The following is a 16,651-nucleotide window of genomic DNA, read 5'->3' on the forward strand; positions in this document are numbered from 1 at the left end:
ACAAAAAATGTAATGTATATGAGTAAAATTCACACTTTGAGATGTGATTATTGTTTAGAGCCCTTGTCTGTAAATAATAATCTGTTCTTCTATTATTTAGAACAGTGTTGTTTTTTTTCTTACTATTGGTAAAATTTTTACTTAGTGGAGGGTTAAGCATATAGTTTTAAAGTAAACTGAAAGTATGTTATTATAAAACTTAAAAGAAAGAATAAGAAAGGAAGGAGGAGGGAGAGTGGTATACTTGGACACAGACATGACAGATTTTGGAAGACTTAAAAATAGAGGTTACCTATGAGACAAGAAATGGAAAAGGGGAATACAAACCAGTGTATGGGCATCAATCAAATGTTTGGAGAGATGAAATTTGACTCCATTTTCATTTCATTATAAAAAAAGGACTATTCCAAGAAAGTTGTATTATCCACATGGAAAAGCAGAGAATAAAACTGCAGTTTCTTCTACAATTACAACTTAAATTGCTGTATGAAGGTATGTTGTCAGGCACCTGGGGTAGAGTACACACTTGGGAATTCCTTTTATAAATGAGTGTTGACTACATGAGGTTGTTTCCTTCCATGTAAAGATATTTAAGCTTAAGAACAAACAATGAAGAGTCTGGAAATTAATAGTTACCATTTTGAAGCAATAAATTTCATTTTTTTTATTTTGCTGGACACTTACCAATGAGTGGGCAAGAGGCTTTTTTCTGGTTTGTATAGACCCACGCCTGGTAGTCCATATATGAGCCCTTAGAGACAAAAAGAACTAAGCATCACAAGTCTTTGTCAGGGCATACTTCAAGGATGTATTTCTTTTTTTAGAAAACTTTTATTTAATAAATATAAATTTTGAAAGTACATCTTTTGGATTATAGCGGTCCCCCCCCCATAACCACCCTCACACCCACAAACCATCCCATCTCCTACTCCCTCTCCCACCCCTCTCTTCATTAAGATTCATTTTTAATTATCTTTATATACAGAAGATCAACTTAGTATATACTAAGTAAAGATTTCAACACTTTGTACCCACACAGAAACACAAAACATAAAGTACTGTTTGAAGATTAGTCTTACCATTAATTTGCATAGTACAACACATTAAGGATAGAGATCCTACATGAGGAGTAAGTGCACAGTGACTCCTGTTGTTGATTTAACAATTGACACTCTTATTTATGATGTCAGTAATCACCCGAGGCTCTTGTCATGAGCTGCCAAGGCTATGGAAGCCTCTTGAGTTCACAAACTCTGGCCTTATTTAGACAAGGCCCTAGTCAAAGTGGAAGTTCTCTCCTTTCTTCAGAGAAAGGTACCTCCTTCTTTGATGGCCCATTTTTTTCCACTGGGAACTCACAGAGATCTTTGATTTACATCATTTTTTTGCCACAGTGTCTTGGCTTTCCATGCCTGAAAAACTCTGATGGGCTTTTTAGTCAGATCAAGGATATTTTTCTTCAGCATTTCTACATTTCCAAAGAATAAAATAATTGGGACCAGTGCCAATGCTATTCGAGTTAACAGGACTAACCAAAATAACTTCTGTCCCTCTCTGAGCCTCTAAGACTACACCCCAGATTCATGCCATGTGACTTTTGACAAGTCATGGATCCATAGTATCACAATGCTATTATCCCAAGTGACCTAAGGAATAAGGAAACATATTTATGCCACTTCACTAGTGAAGATAAGTCTGATCCTGATCATTCCACTCTCAGCTATCTCCAGTCACTTTGAAGAATGCTGCACTTTAGGCTGGCACCATGGCTCACTAGGCTAATCCTATGCCTGCAGTGCCGGCACCCTAAGGGGTGCCGGATTCTGTCCTGATTGTTCCTCTTCCACTCCAGCTCTCTGCTGTGGCCTGGGAAGGCAGTGGAGGATGGCCCAAGTGCTTGGGCCATACACCCGCATGGGAGACCAGGAGGAAGCACCTGGCGCCTGGCTTCAGATCGGCACTGCACGCTGGCCATAGCAGCCACTTGGGGGGTGAACCAATGGAAGGAAGACCTTTCTCTCTGTCTGTCTCTCTCTCACTGTCTAACTCTGCCTGTCAAAAAAAAAAAAAAAAGAATGCTGTGCTTTACTGGATTTAGCTAGCTTTCTATCATCTACACAAGAGACATGGATTAAGTTCTCAGCTCCAGTCATCAGTTCTATCACTGCTGTAGGCACTTGTGGAGTGAAAACATAGACATAAACTCTGCTGTGTGTCTATGTCTCTCAAATAAAAGAAGTTTTTAAAAAAGACATGTATGTGGTGTGCACACACATTCCCCAAACAGCAAGCTTTTATTCAAATCTTATCTTGCTCTTTAATAATTTATTAGAGGCACCAGATCCATCATTCCCTGAATCACCATCTAAGGAATAAGGCTTTTATGCAGGTGTTCTTCATGTCAAAACTTACAAGGGGTGGGGTTTTAGCATGGTGGGTTTAAAATGCCTGAGACTCACATCACAATCACTGGGTTCCAATCCAAGTTAGGTCCTGCTAATATTCATTCTGGGAAGCAGCTATGAATTCTCAAGTAATTGGGTTCCTGCCATGCAGGTGGGCTACCTGAATTATACTCCTAGATCCAGACCTTAGCTTCAGACCACCCTTGGGCACTGTGGGCATCTAGAGATTGAATCAACAGAGGGGAGCACCCTCTCTATATATTTCTCTCTGTGTCTTTCTCTCTGTGTGTCTCTCTGTCTTTGTTTCTCTTGCTATCTCTGTCCTCTTTGCCTCTCAAAAATTAAAAAAAAAAATTCCACTAGACATGTCTATTAGGTTTATGTACACTAAGCTGACAGGTGTGGGATTAGAGAAACCAGAATATACAGAAATAGCAATGCAAAAGACAAGGTTATAACCTCTGTATTAGGAAGCATGTAAGATATTTGTGTGTGTGTGTGTGTGTGTGTGTATGAAATTAAAATACATGACAATAGCAATCTGAAATTATACCCCAATTTCATTAAGTTATGGCTTTCAGTTCATATTAAATTTAAAATCAGAACAGAAAAGTAATACCCATACATAGACAGATATATCTGATGTTTTCCATTCCCACATGTGCACATGGTTCTGGAAACAAAATATATTGCTGTATACAATTGGTATCTTTGCATGGAACTGTATTTTACAAATATACACTGTAAGCATGTGTGCATGTATCTGTCTCAAGGGGAAAATATACTCATCTCAAAAACCAAAGTTGTTATTTAACTAAAAGTATCTTTTGGATTACTTACACTTAATCCTAGCACTGGTAGTGCCATATGGATAACGTCATTCACTGTGTCTAAATTGGTAACTGTTATAATTCCAGACTGTGAAAGGGAAAGAAAAAAAACTGCTGATACAGAAGAATGTTAAAGTATATGATTACATAATTATGAAACTCTTGGCCAGATTTTCAGGGTGAAGTTTGAGTAATGCCAAAGCAAAATACATATAAAGCACTAAACCTTAATGATAACTGATTTTTATTACTTTACATAACACAAAGCCAGAAGAAAGAATTTCAATTAAATACATATTTCTAATAGAGGAGTTGTAATATTAAAAATATAACTGCTTGGGCCCAAAGAGAAAGAACCTCAATTCAGAAACAGCCCAGCACCCAAAGACTCTTTTCCATCATGCAGGGAATAGTTCACAAGGAGTTGGTCTCTCTCCTTCTCTTGATGAGTTGTGTTTTTCTGTTCAGATTTCTTTGCATACCATATGTTCAGTCCTAGTCAAATGAGAGTAAGAACTGGCTCTCACAGGCATTCTTGCTTCATAAACCACTATGTAGGGAATACCTTCTCCTAGTCAGAATACCCTTTTTAGATTTTCATTGTCAAAATGTACTGAGACCATGAACCCAGAATTTGAGACTGAAAATTTTAGACATTTGAGTTCATTTCTGAGATACCCATAGAATTTAAAAACTCTACATGAACCCTTTTACAGAGTTTTCTTAAGGGAAAAAACTCTTTTGAAGGATTACTCATCTTTTTCCAATTTATCTGGTTTGTAACATAATGGATTTTTGTGGTATATGGAAATCATTAAATTCAAAATAATCAGTACAAGGATATGTGCCTTTTTTTCTGATCTTGTTCTCTCTATGAACAAAATAAATTCCAGTAAATGGAGCTGTTTGTAAGCATGTAACTTAAATAAACTATTCAATAACTAGAAAATATGGAAATGAGTTTCATTTCTTTTCCACATGAGACGTTACTTGATATATAGTGGCCCAGGGAAATGTGACCAGATCTCTAAGAATTTCATATTAAAATTATGAAACAAAAGCAGCTATGTGCTCCAAGACATTAAAACAAATGTGCTGAAAATGAAAAAAAGTATAGGCTGGCCCAGCACAAAAACAAAAGATATTTAAAAATGGAAACTTTAGCTGTGAAAAATATCTGAAAAAACAACACAGTGGTTGGACTAAAAAGCAAAAGGGAGACGACAAATGGAAGACACCGAATTTGAAAATACATGAATTGGAAACAGCCAGTCTGAAAAAGGAAGAAAGGTATGATTGAAAAAATTAGAGCTTACTGCTCTAGTCCAGGAGAAGATAGTTTTTAAAAAGTGGAGAGAGTGTAGTCTCAGAGAAGAGTTAGGGAGAAAATGCCAGAGGAAACCCTACCAAAATTAGAGGGACATGGTAGACCTTCCATGGATGGCATGGACGCCCACAACTTGGGACTCCAGTAGCCGAGAACCTGCCCAGCAGCCAAGAGCCTATGCACTGGCATTGGAAAGTGAGGTGAGACCAGACTGCAGTAGTCCAAGGCACTGGTGATTAAGCTGCAAGGAGAGCCTAGAGGAAATGTGGCTTGGAGCCCCACTGGGGAATGTGTACCTTCCAAACTAGAAGAGAAAAAAAAGTATGGACACAATTTCTCTCTCCTCAATCACTTTACAATGTCATCCTGTAACAAGCCAATAGAGCAGGTGCCATTTTGGACATATGTAACAGCTGTGCCAGCTCGTGTCCATGCCCAGCAACTAGTTGAGTGGATACTCCTGACTGGTGGGAAGAACTAACAGGGGGATAGGAGCTTGTGACTGTGTAAGGCTTCTGTACTGGAACTGAAAAGAACTGAGGGTGTGAGGCAGGATCCACAGTGAGGCTGGGACTTTGGGCACTCACAGTGGAAGACTCCACATGCTCAGGGCTTCCTGGTTACCTGGTGAGAGACATCGCTGGGGAATCTGAACTTACACTGAAGACTGCACAGATCCTTTGTGTGCTCCTTGGGACAGAGTAGATGAATATTATACCCACTGGGGCTAGTGCTCAGGCACTGGTCTCCTTTGAGGAGAGGAGCTCAGCTGAGGAGAATAAATTTCTCTTCTGATTAAAAAGAGAGAGAAGATTTACTGTGCCAAACCTGGGTGTATCACCTCAGACATGCCCTTAACCCTGGAGAACTGAACAGAGCTCCCTGACCACACCCACTACAAGTTAGATATTCACTGAAAGTAGACATTCCACTTTTCTACAGAGCCACAGTACAAAGATAAAATCCACTAGACCAAAAAAAAAAAAAAGGAGAAAAAAAGGAAGAAACCAATGAGTATCTCCACAAATGCCAAACAACAAATCCACCAATTCAAGAAACAAGAATAAGGAACACAACATGACACCCTGAAAATAGCAAAACCTTTCAATACTAGATTGTGAATACATTGAGGCAGAAGAAATGCAAGAAATGGAATTTTAAAAATTGATCACAAGATTACATAGAAGTAATCAGAAGCAAATGCACAAACTACTGAAATCTGTACAGGGCATGAAATAAAATTTCCTCCATGAAATTGAGATCTTAAGGAGAAATCAAAATGAAATGAAGAATTCAATAAAATGAATTAAAAATGCAGTGGGGAGCCTTAACAGAATCAGTGAAGAAGAAGAAAGAATATAAGACTTAGAAGACAAAGCACAGGAAAGTATACAGTCAAACTAAAGACAAAAAGAGGAAATTAGAAACCTAAAAAACACTGTTGGAAATCTAAAAGACACTATAAAATGACCCAAAATACAGGTTCTAGAAGTTCCTGAAGGCATGGAAAGAGAGAAAAGATTAGAAGGCCTTGTTAATGAAATAATAACCTAAAACTTCCCTAATTTGGAGAAAGAAAGCAACATCCAAGTACAGGAAGCACACAAAACTCCTCCTAATAGACATAACCAACAAATATCCTCACCATGACACATTATAATCAAACTCACCACACTAAAACATAAAGAGAAGATTCTAAAATGTGCATGTGAGAAATGCCACAGTACTTTTAGAGGATCTCCAATTATACTCACAGCAGACTTCTCATCAGAAACCCTACAAGCTAGGAGAGAATGGCAAGATATAGTCCAAGGCTCAAAAGAAAAAAAAATGTCATCCAACAGTATTATACCTGCAAAGCTCTCATTTATGAATGAAGGTGAAACAAGGACCTTCCATAACAAACAAATTCAAAGAATTTATCACCACCCATCCAGCTCTACAAAAGATGCTTAAGGATGTGTTGCACACAGAAACATGGTCATCACTACAAAAGAAGGAAAAGGAAGAAAATCTCTCAGTAAAAGTTCAATGGAAATTCAATGTAAAAAATAGGAATATTTTTGGGAAAATGACAGGACAAAGTAGTCACTTATTAATAGTCACCTTGAATGTAAATGCCCTCAAATCCCCAGTTAAAAGGCACAGACTGGCTGAATGGATTAAAAACAAAACCCATCTATTTGCTGCCTACAAGAGGAAAAAATGTTTGCAGTCACAGTGTAATTTCCCCAAATTCGGCAAAAATAAAAAGTTACAAATTAGGGGCTAGTGCTGTGGCATAGCAGGTAAGGCTGCTGCCTGCATGCCAGCATCCCATATGGGTGCCAGTTCAAGTCCCAGCTGCTCCACTTCCTATCCAGCTCTCTGCTGTGGCCTGGGAAAACAGTAGAAGATGGCCCAAGTCCTTGGGCCCCTGGACCCACGTGGGAGACCCAGAGGAAGCTCCTGGCTCCTGGCTCCTGACCTCGAATCAGAGTGCCTCCAGCCATTGCGGCCATCTGGGAGTGAACTAGTGGATGGAAGACCTCTCTCTCTCTCTCTCTCTCTCTCTCTGCCTCTCCTTCTCTCTCTGTGTAACTCTGACTTTCAAGTAAATAAATAAATCTTTTTGAAAATGTTACAAATTAAAGGAACTCAGAAAATATCAAACAAATAGATTCAAAGAAAACCATATTTTGACACATTGTGGTCAGAGAGGGAGCATAGATCCTGAAAGCAGGGAAACAAAAATAGGCACATAAGACAGTCAACATGGATCACTCAAGCTATCAGAAAGCATCTTGATCAGAACACAGTGGAATATATGCAAGACGTAGAAAGGGAAATATTAACTAGGACATTCTTTCCAGGTTCAGCAAAAGTACCTTTCAAGAGTGAAGCTGAGGGGCTGGCACTGTGGTGCAGTGGGTGAACGCCCTGGCCTGAAGTGCTGGCATCCCATATAAGTGCCGGTTCAAGACCTGGCTGCTCCACTTGCAGTCCAGCTCTCTGCTGTGGCTGGGAAAGCAGTGGGATGGCCCAAGTCCTTAGGGCCCTGCATCAATGTGGGAGACCTGGAAATAGTTGCTGACTTCTGGCTTTGGATCAGTGTAGCTCTGGCCATTGTAGCTAATTGGAGAGTGAACCACCAGATGGAAGACCTCTCTCTCTCTCTCTGCCTCTCCTCTCTTTGTGTAAGTCTGATTTTCAAATAAATAAATAAATCTTTTTTAAAAATAAGAATGAAGCTGATATCTACACATTTTCAGATGAAAGAAAATTAGAAAATTGGTTGGCACCAGAGCTTTACTACAGGAAATGGCAAGATTCTGTAAGATAAAATCAAAGAGCATTAGAGAAAAACTCAGATTTTCAAGTATGAATGAATAGCATTAGGTATGGTTATTTTGCAAAAGCCATACATGAATAAAATTGATTTTGAAAAATTCCAGGATTTGCCACAACTAAAACCAAAGCAGGTTAAGACAAGAGTGCTCCTCCCTACAGGAGAACTCCATTCTCAACTTCTTCAAGCAATTCCTCTGGTTATGGAAAACAGCTCATAAAAGACCCTGGCTCTGAATAGCTGCTTGGAAATAGCTTTGTTGGACTAGGCTTTTTCCATGCGAATATCATGTTTTGTGATCTGAAGCTGCTGTAAAGAAAAAAGTCACATAGTGTATCAATGTTATCATGGTCACCACTATGAAGATCTTGGCTAGTGTGTCATAATTTTAGAAATCAAATGTGATCCAACTGAAGCTATTCTTCCCAACAGCATACAAAAATGAGGAAGTCACACACCGATCTATCAAAAGGTTCACGAATTCAAGTTTAAGCCAATCCTGACAGACTTAGGTATTGGATGTAACCAGCTCAATGCAATACCTTACTCAAAGAGTGGATTCTGTCCCATAAAGAGAGCATTATAGAGCAAACAATCAATTGGAACATGAAATGAACAATAGGTGACAATATTATTTATACCAATGTCCAATTTCCAGGTGAGGACTTTATGGTATTTATCTAAGAATATATCTTGATCTTGAGAATACACAGGTATTCAAAGATAAAGGGATGCAGTATATGTAACTGCCTTCAGAAAGAAGCATATCCAGACACATATCAAGAGAGAGACAGGGAAAATAAATTATGGAACAAATAAGGCAAGATGTTATCAAATCAGCACATTTGGATGTGATATTCCTATCACCCTTTCATACATTTCAGGGTTTTAAAATTCCTTCCAAATAAATAAAAATATTTTAACATGAAATAAATATTGAAAAACTGGAAACAAACAAAACCACTGTTTGAAAGGAGTGACAAATGAAGAGAAATTTTTTTTTATTTTTTTTTTTGCTTTTATTTAATAAATATAAATTTCCAAACTACAGCTTATGGATTACAATGGCTTTTTCCCCCCATAACTTCCCTCCCACCTGCAACCCTCCCCTCTCCTGCTTCCTCTCCCATTCCATTCACACCAAGATTCATTTTCAATTCTCTTTATATACAGAAGATCAATTTAGTATATACTAAGTAAAAATATCAACAATTTCCACCCACACAGAAACACAAAGTGTAAAGTACTGTCTGAGTACTAGTTATAGCATTAATTCACATTGGACAACACATTAAGGACAGAGATCCTACATGAGGAGTAAGTGCACAGTGACTCCTGTTGTTGACTTAACCAATTGACACTCTTGTTTATGGCACCAGTAATCACCCTAGGCTCTTGTCATGAGTTGCCAAGGCTATGGAAGCCTTTTGAGTTCACCAACTCTGATCTTATTTAGACAATAGTCAAAGTGGAAGTTCTCTCCTCCCTTCAGAGAAAAGTACCTCCTTCTTTGATGGCCCGTTCTTTCCACTGGGATCTCACTCACAGAGATCTTTCATTTAGGTCATTTTTTTTCCAGAGTGTCTTGGCTTTCCATGCCTGAAATACTCTCATGGGCTCTTCAGCCATATCCAAATGCCTTAAGGGCTGATTCTGAGGCCAGAGTGCTGTTTAGGACATCTGCCATTCTGTGAGTCTACTGTGTATCCCACTTCCCATATTGGATTGTTTTCTCCTTTTTAATTCTATCAGTTAGTATTTGCAGACACTAGTCTTGTTTATGTGATACCTTTGACTCTTAGTCCTATCATTATGATGAATTATGAACTGAAACTGATCACTTTGACTAGTGAGATGGCATTGGTACATGCCACCTTGATGGGATTGAATTGGAATCCCCTGGCACGTTTCTAACGCTACCATTTGGGGCAAGTCAGATTGAGCATGTCCCAAATTGTACATCTCCTCACTCTCTTATTCCCACTCTTATATTTAACAGAGATCACTTTTCAGTTAAATTTAAACACCTAAGAATAATTGTGTGTTAATTACAGAGTTCAACAAATAGTATTAAGTAGAACAAAAAAAGTACTAAAAGGGATAAAGTATTAAGTTGCTCATCAACATTCAGGACAAGCGCTGATCAAGTCACTGTTTCTCATTCCCAGAACACTGGCTTGGGAAAAACACTTTATGAAAACATGAAACTTTGTGGATATTTAACAGGAAATATTCTTTCTAAGCATAAGCGTTGAGTTGTCATGGATTCCTAATGCTTCATATAACCTAACATTTACTTTTTATGTACACAAAAAATTGCATGCATAGGTGAAGATACAGTTCTACATGTTCCCTTCTGAATACTCTCACTCTCCCATCTCTCTCTGTCACTCAATATCACTCTCTCCTCCCTCTTCTTCTGATCCCCTCCTCTCTCCTCTCCTCTGTTCCATTATATTGTTCCTCTTCCCATACTTCTTGATCTCTATCTGTTTCTCTACCTAAAACCTCTATCCCCATTGTCTATATCTCTCTTCCAGTCAAAGTCAGGAAATTGGAGTTTAAAATGTTGAATCCAAAACACACTTACATAAGTAATGTTGTTAACGGTTTCTGAATCTACTTGGAGAAGTAAGGTCTGCTTTTCATCTTTCTCTTTTGACTGAGTTATACACCTAATCAAAGTCATTAAGAAACCAAAATTAGTGAATTAGCTAATGTTTCTCTTCAAATCAATTCATGTTGCAAAAATTTTCTATATATTTCTCATAACTCAAAACTTATATTTCTCATAACTCAAACTCTTGTTTGAGTTAGCTAATACATATACTGATACAGAGGCATACATATGTATTTCTGTGCACAGAGATCTATAGCATAATTATAGGATATAAATATTTATATTTATCTATAACTTTTATATTATTTATATTTATATTTGTAGAACTTCTCAGCAAGGTCAAAGGATGAGGAGAGGCATCGCTGTGACATACAAGGTAACATCACTGCCTGTGGTGCTGGCATCCCATATGGGCACCAGTTCCACTCCTAGCTGCTCCTCTTCCAATCCAGCTCTTGGCTATGGCCTTGGAAAGCAGTAGAAGATGGCCCAAGGCCTGGGCCCCTGTAGCTCCATGGTAGACCAGGAAAAGCTCCTGGCTCCTAGCTTCAGATCAGCCCAGCTCCAGCCATTGTGGCCACCTGCAGAGTGAACCAGTGGATGGAAGAGCTTACCCTCCACCTTTCCTTCTTTCTGTAACTCTACCTCTCAAACAGATAAATAAATAGATCTTTACAAAGCCAAAATAAGAACAACAACAAAACCAGATGAGTAGGAAAATAATTCTGGGAAAGACAGCATGGCCTGGAAAATAACAGGGAGTGCCTTGATGTGTGGTTTGGGCAGCAGATCCACTCCTCAAAGTTTTCCTATCTGGACTGGAGGACCTGACACCACCTTCATGGCTTAAAGTGTAGGAAGCAACAGGTGCTTTCAGACTCACTCAGTAGAGTAACCTACATTTATGGACATTTAATGCATATTGGGAATATTGTTAGCTCTGATCCATAGGTTGTATGGAGGGAAAGATGAAAGATACATCTTGAACTTCTTCAACAATGAATAGAACATTCATGTGAATGAGGGAATATGACTTACAGCACATGTAGAGGAACCAATGATTGCAAGATCATCTAACAGTGTTTTTAAGTGGGAAGAGCATTTTTAAGTGGGAATCGTGTAGGGGCACTGCTTGCAGAGATTTATGCCTCCTATCACAAACTAAAGATTCAAAATGTGTATGCTAGAGAAATACCTGTCCAGCAAATGTTCCCATTTTCTCATAAATGTACTGGAGCTGCAAGCAGAGAAGTCAGAGAAAATAGTAAGCTACATAAAAGACTACTTCCATCTGATTAAGACTACCATTGCAGATAAACACACCAGCAGGCAATTGTGGGTGATGGGAGCTCAGGTGTAAGTAGTGCCCCCCCTCATACAAGGGCTCTGGGTGGAGTCTGCTCTTGTACAGCAACATTACAGTGATGGGAAAGAGTTCTTAAAGGGAAGGAGAAGCTGATTTGAAATGAAACCCTGGATTGCAACTATGGGATGCTAGCTCAGTGATCACAGGAGTCACTGAACTGACATAAGTCTCAGTATCCACCATTGAAAGTGGAGGTCATTAAACCTCAGAGTACTCTTGTAGCTTGAAGTGCTATTCCAATGTAAAAAGTATTATGATCAGATTAGGTCATACTGAAAAGATCGGGCATGTGAATGGAATGCTCTGGGCTCAGAAACAAGAGCATCATTTTAGGGGGGAAATCTGTACCACTGTACTTCACAGAGGCTGCAGAGTTGTCAGATGTCAAATAAACACCTAGAAAATAATTTCAGTGCTATGATGTGCTAAAGGATGTCAAAGCACCTACTGTTTGGTGACTAATGTTTTATATCCTTTCTGCTACATTATTAATGTATTTAAAATCTAAAGTGAAAAAGATTTTAAGTCTCAAACATACATGGGATTATAATTTACTAGTATTCAAAACAGTTGGGGAGTGATTAACTACATGGAAAATAAAACTGACCATTTATATGACTGAGTCCTGTGCCAGCATCTGTAATACCTTGTTCATGAATATTTTCATTATCCCAAGAGCAAACTCTGCACTCAGTAAACAGCCACACCCTATTCTCCACCACCCCCAGATCCTACACCACATCATAACTATCCATTCATCAGGCCATGAACATGTGATTTGTTGCTAACTTCTGGCTCTAATGAACAATGCTGCTAGGAACATTTGTGCCCAAAAGTCAGAGTTAGGAACATAGAGTGTATGTATGTTTACACTTTTCTTGGACCTATATTCCAGAGTGGAGTTGCTCAGTCCTGTGGTCGTCCTACATTGAACTCATGGAAGCAACAGGTTTTTCTGCAGGGCTGCCACATTTCCTATTTCTACCAGCAAGAGCTCCTCCACTCTGCATTTCTATGCCTTCTCAGGACATGGTTCAACAGCAAAGTGGACACTTCCTTGGCTTTCAACCTTCATATGGACATGAACACCACTTCTGGTTACTCATGCCAATTTGCATAAGAGTGATAATAGCCAACAGCAAATGTACTGGGTATTGGGCATCGTTGTAAATGTGTTGGATGTGTTCACACAGCTTCATAGCCAATATAGCATATGTCCACCTCATGCCAACCCCCATTCAAAAAACTCTCTAGTGAAACTCCTCATCAAAGGTACCACATATTGCCAAATACGTAGCTTCCTTTCACCTGCAAGATTAAGATGACATTAAGCAATAGAATCTGAGAACCTAGGGAGAATATTTTTCGCAAAAAAGAAGACATGCAGACAATGGTACAAGCATGTCTTTCTTCTCAGTAATATTTGCAAGCAGCTCCATCACAGAACTGAGTTAATTAACAGTTTGGATATATCAACATTGTATCAACTTCAATATGATCTTACTCTGAGGGAGTGATGAGAGGAGAGGAAAAAAGGGCATTAAATGCCTGTGATCAACTGTCTATGTGTAAAACACACAGGACATATCGTATGTGCCTGTTCAGAGCAGCAGGTATGGGTTACAAGGTACCTGTGTACACAAGAACATAGACACAAGATGTCCAAGAAATGTAGCCCCATTTCCTTCCCTCATACCAGCCTCAAAATGGGCTTTGGAAAACTCACCCACACCCCAAGAATCAAATCTTTGTTTCAGATGGCCATATCACTGAAGACCCCAAATAGCAATTCTAGCAACCCAGGATATAATTTAATTTGTATAGTCAAGTATTTCTTTAGAGTGTTACTTTGGGAGAATAAAAGGACTTTTTCAAGCTGAATTGATCTACTCTACTAGTTGAAACACACAAAAGCCTAGACTGAGATGCTGGAGGTTATTGGAGAGGGGCCCCAGAGCCTTGCTCTCTCAAATCTGTTTTTATTAACCCAAAATACCCACTCCTCAAGTAGCTCATGGAGCCCTTGGAAAATCATTGCTCCAAACCAAAGCAAATAATTCCAACAGTTCCCATTATTGCATTCTCTCCACACATATTGGCACATCAAAACCTCTTGGGGAAAATATAAGTCATACAAGTGCCATGGCTGGAAGTCAAAGTGTGAGGCAGTGGATTATTACAGGGTCAAATTAAAATGCTTACCATTTTCTCAAAAAAAAAAAAAAACAAGTTTGGGAGGAAAATTAAAAAGTTGCATTTCTCTATCTTTGTTAGAAAAGGCAATAAGGGTTGTAACCTTCCATATCAAAGTAAAATTACAAGACTCAGCAGTGATACTTACAAGAACTTGGCCCTGAAATTCATCATTGGCCAGCCAAGATGCAGACACCTGGAGGCACTGGTATCACCTTCCCGAACGGTGCACTTGTAAATCCATATTTCATTGACAGGGATTACATATTTGGAGTAAATATTTTTGCTGTACCTAAAAATATCATCAAGTGAGATTTTTTTTTCTTAAATGTAATGGGAGCACATCTTCTCCTGAGCAAACCCCAGTTCTCCATGTTCCATAACCAAGAACACCTCACTTCCATCTATTCCCTCTCAGTGCACAGCACAGGCAAGAGTCAGGTGGACCTTGACAAAGCATGTGCTCAGTGAAGGCTGGCCCATGAGGGGCCCAAACACACAGGATTAATGGCAGCCAGTGATGACAGATGGACTGGTCTCTTTCTGAATGCTGACTATGGGGTTGAGACCATACTCTATATTTTAAAGGTGTTATATTTTAAGAGAATCACTCATTCCCTGCTTATGTACATCTGATTGACTTCAAAAGAGTGAGGGGTTCAACAAAGTTTAAATCATGGATGAATTATTTATAAAATTTTCTTCTTAACAGAGACAGACTAAACATATATAATCTCAGAATAACCTTAGTTTGGAGATATTACAAATACATTTGAATCTTAATTCTTATACAAATTTTGCATCTCGAAAGCTGGGATGGTGAATGTCTGGTCCCTGGACTGTACAAAGCCTGTGAAGTCATTTAGGCTGGCACTGCCAAGGCAACTAACTGCAAGCTGGATTCAAAATTCAATAAATCCATAGCAGGCTAAATTTTTAAGTTGAGGATTTTCTCCAGCCTGTGAAAGATGCTATAAATATTTATTTTGACCTTGGCAGAAAAAATTCTCCACTCCTTCTCTAAAGACAGCTTATTTCAAATTTCCCTTCTTAAGATTTGGTTCAGATCATTTGCTCCACAGATTCTGGCTTAAAAAATATTGTGGCCGAGCCGGCGCCGTGGCTCAATAGGCTAATCCTCCACCTTGCGGCGCCGGCACACCGGGTTCTAGTCCCGGTTGGGGCGCCGGATTCTGTCCCGGTTGCCCCTCTTCCAGGCCAGCTCTCTGCTATGGCCAGGGAGTGCAGTGGAGGATGGCCCAGGTGCTTGGGCCCTGCACCCCATGGGAGACCAGGAAAAAGCACCTGGCTCCTGGCTCCTGCCAGGATCAGCGCGGTGCGCCGGCTGCAGCGGCGGCCATTGGAGGGTGAACCAACGGCAAAGGAAGACCTTTCTCTCTCTGTCTCTCTCTCACTGTCCACTCTGCCTGTCAAAAAAAAAAAAAAAATATTGTGGCCTATAGACTGCAGCCAAATTAAAAGCACAAAAGAAAATGTACCTTAGTCCAAATGCTCAATGTCTTATGCATAAGGGAAGAAAATACCTCCCATTTTTTTCTGCAGAGGGTCACAAGATGACAATATCACAGCTTCAGCAGTGATATTGCTCAGTACTGGTTCGGTCCAACTCACTTTCACCCTCTGGCATGTTGCTTTGTTCATTTACAAATCTAACTCTCAGGTGAGTGGTAGATGTGAAGAGCTATAACCCTTAAGGAGGATGTTCAGGGATTTGGGCACAGGACTCCCTATGATTTAAAGCTATTGATGGGTACAACACTATTCACAAGAGCACAAAAGGCCTCATGTGGAAATGTTCCTGACTCCATTCATCTGTGGGATGGTTGAAGCTAACATTCTGGGGCAGGAGTCCTGGCACAGTGGGTTAAGCAGCTGTGCGTGAAGCTCACATCCCAATCCAAAGTGGCGCTTAAAGTCCTGGCTACTCCACTTCTGGTCAAGCTCCCTCTGCAGCAGATAAGCACGTGTACTTATACTTGTACTTCAGGCTGGAGATCCTGACTCTTGGCTTCAGCATGGCCCAGATATGGCTGTTGTAACCATTTTGGGAATGAACTAGAGGATGAATGATTTTCTCTCTCTCTCTCTCTCTCTCTCTCTCTGTGTGTGTGTGTGTGTGTGTGTATGTGTGTTCCTATAGCTCACTCTGCCTTTGAACTCAATCAGTAAATCATTTTTTATGTGTCATGACATCTGGACTCCTCATTTACTCTGTGTTCACTGTGTGTTGTGCTCCACTTTTATCAGATATTCAGCACACAGGATGCTGTCTCCTTTGCTCACAACAAGGAATATGAATCACATGGTGAGGGAGAAATGAAATTGTCATAAAATCTGCCATGGGATCCAAAAGAATAGAAAGTGTTGTGGCAGCTGGGTGAGAGCCTGTACAATAATAAAGACCTAGTTTTAAACAAGGACTCAAGCACTGTGGTGCAGTGGGTTAAAGCCCTGGCCTGAAGCACTGGCATCCCATATGGGTGCCAGTTCTCCCGGCTGCTCCTCTTCCCATCCAACTCTCTGCTATGGCCTGGGAAAGCAGTAGAGGATGGCCCAAGTCC

The 16,651-nt window shown here is 39.7% G+C and overlaps 1 protein-coding gene across 19 annotated transcripts in view; it reads right to left on the reverse strand.

Annotated features, from left to right (window-relative positions):
* The window catches only part of LOC103350841 (rho GTPase-activating protein 20), a 95,224-nt gene that overhangs the window by 40,868 nt on the left and 37,705 nt on the right, over positions 1-16,651 (reverse strand). For all 19 annotated transcript variants that reach the window (XM_070047643.1, XM_070047642.1, XM_070047656.1 and 16 more), the window contains 5 exons: positions 14,218-14,361; positions 11,706-11,747; positions 10,481-10,565; positions 3,246-3,323; positions 685-751 (listed from right to left, as the gene is read on the reverse strand). In XM_070047643.1, coding sequence (XP_069903744.1) covers positions 685-751; positions 3,246-3,323; positions 10,481-10,565; positions 11,706-11,747; positions 14,218-14,361 — 416 coding nt within the window. The remainder of the gene's footprint in view (positions 1-684; positions 752-3,245; positions 3,324-10,480; positions 10,566-11,705; positions 11,748-14,217; positions 14,362-16,651) is intronic.

Source organism: Oryctolagus cuniculus, chromosome 8 (assembly GCF_964237555.1).
Source record: "Oryctolagus cuniculus chromosome 8, mOryCun1.1, whole genome shotgun sequence".
Taxonomy (NCBI): Eukaryota; Metazoa; Chordata; class Mammalia; order Lagomorpha; family Leporidae; genus Oryctolagus; species Oryctolagus cuniculus.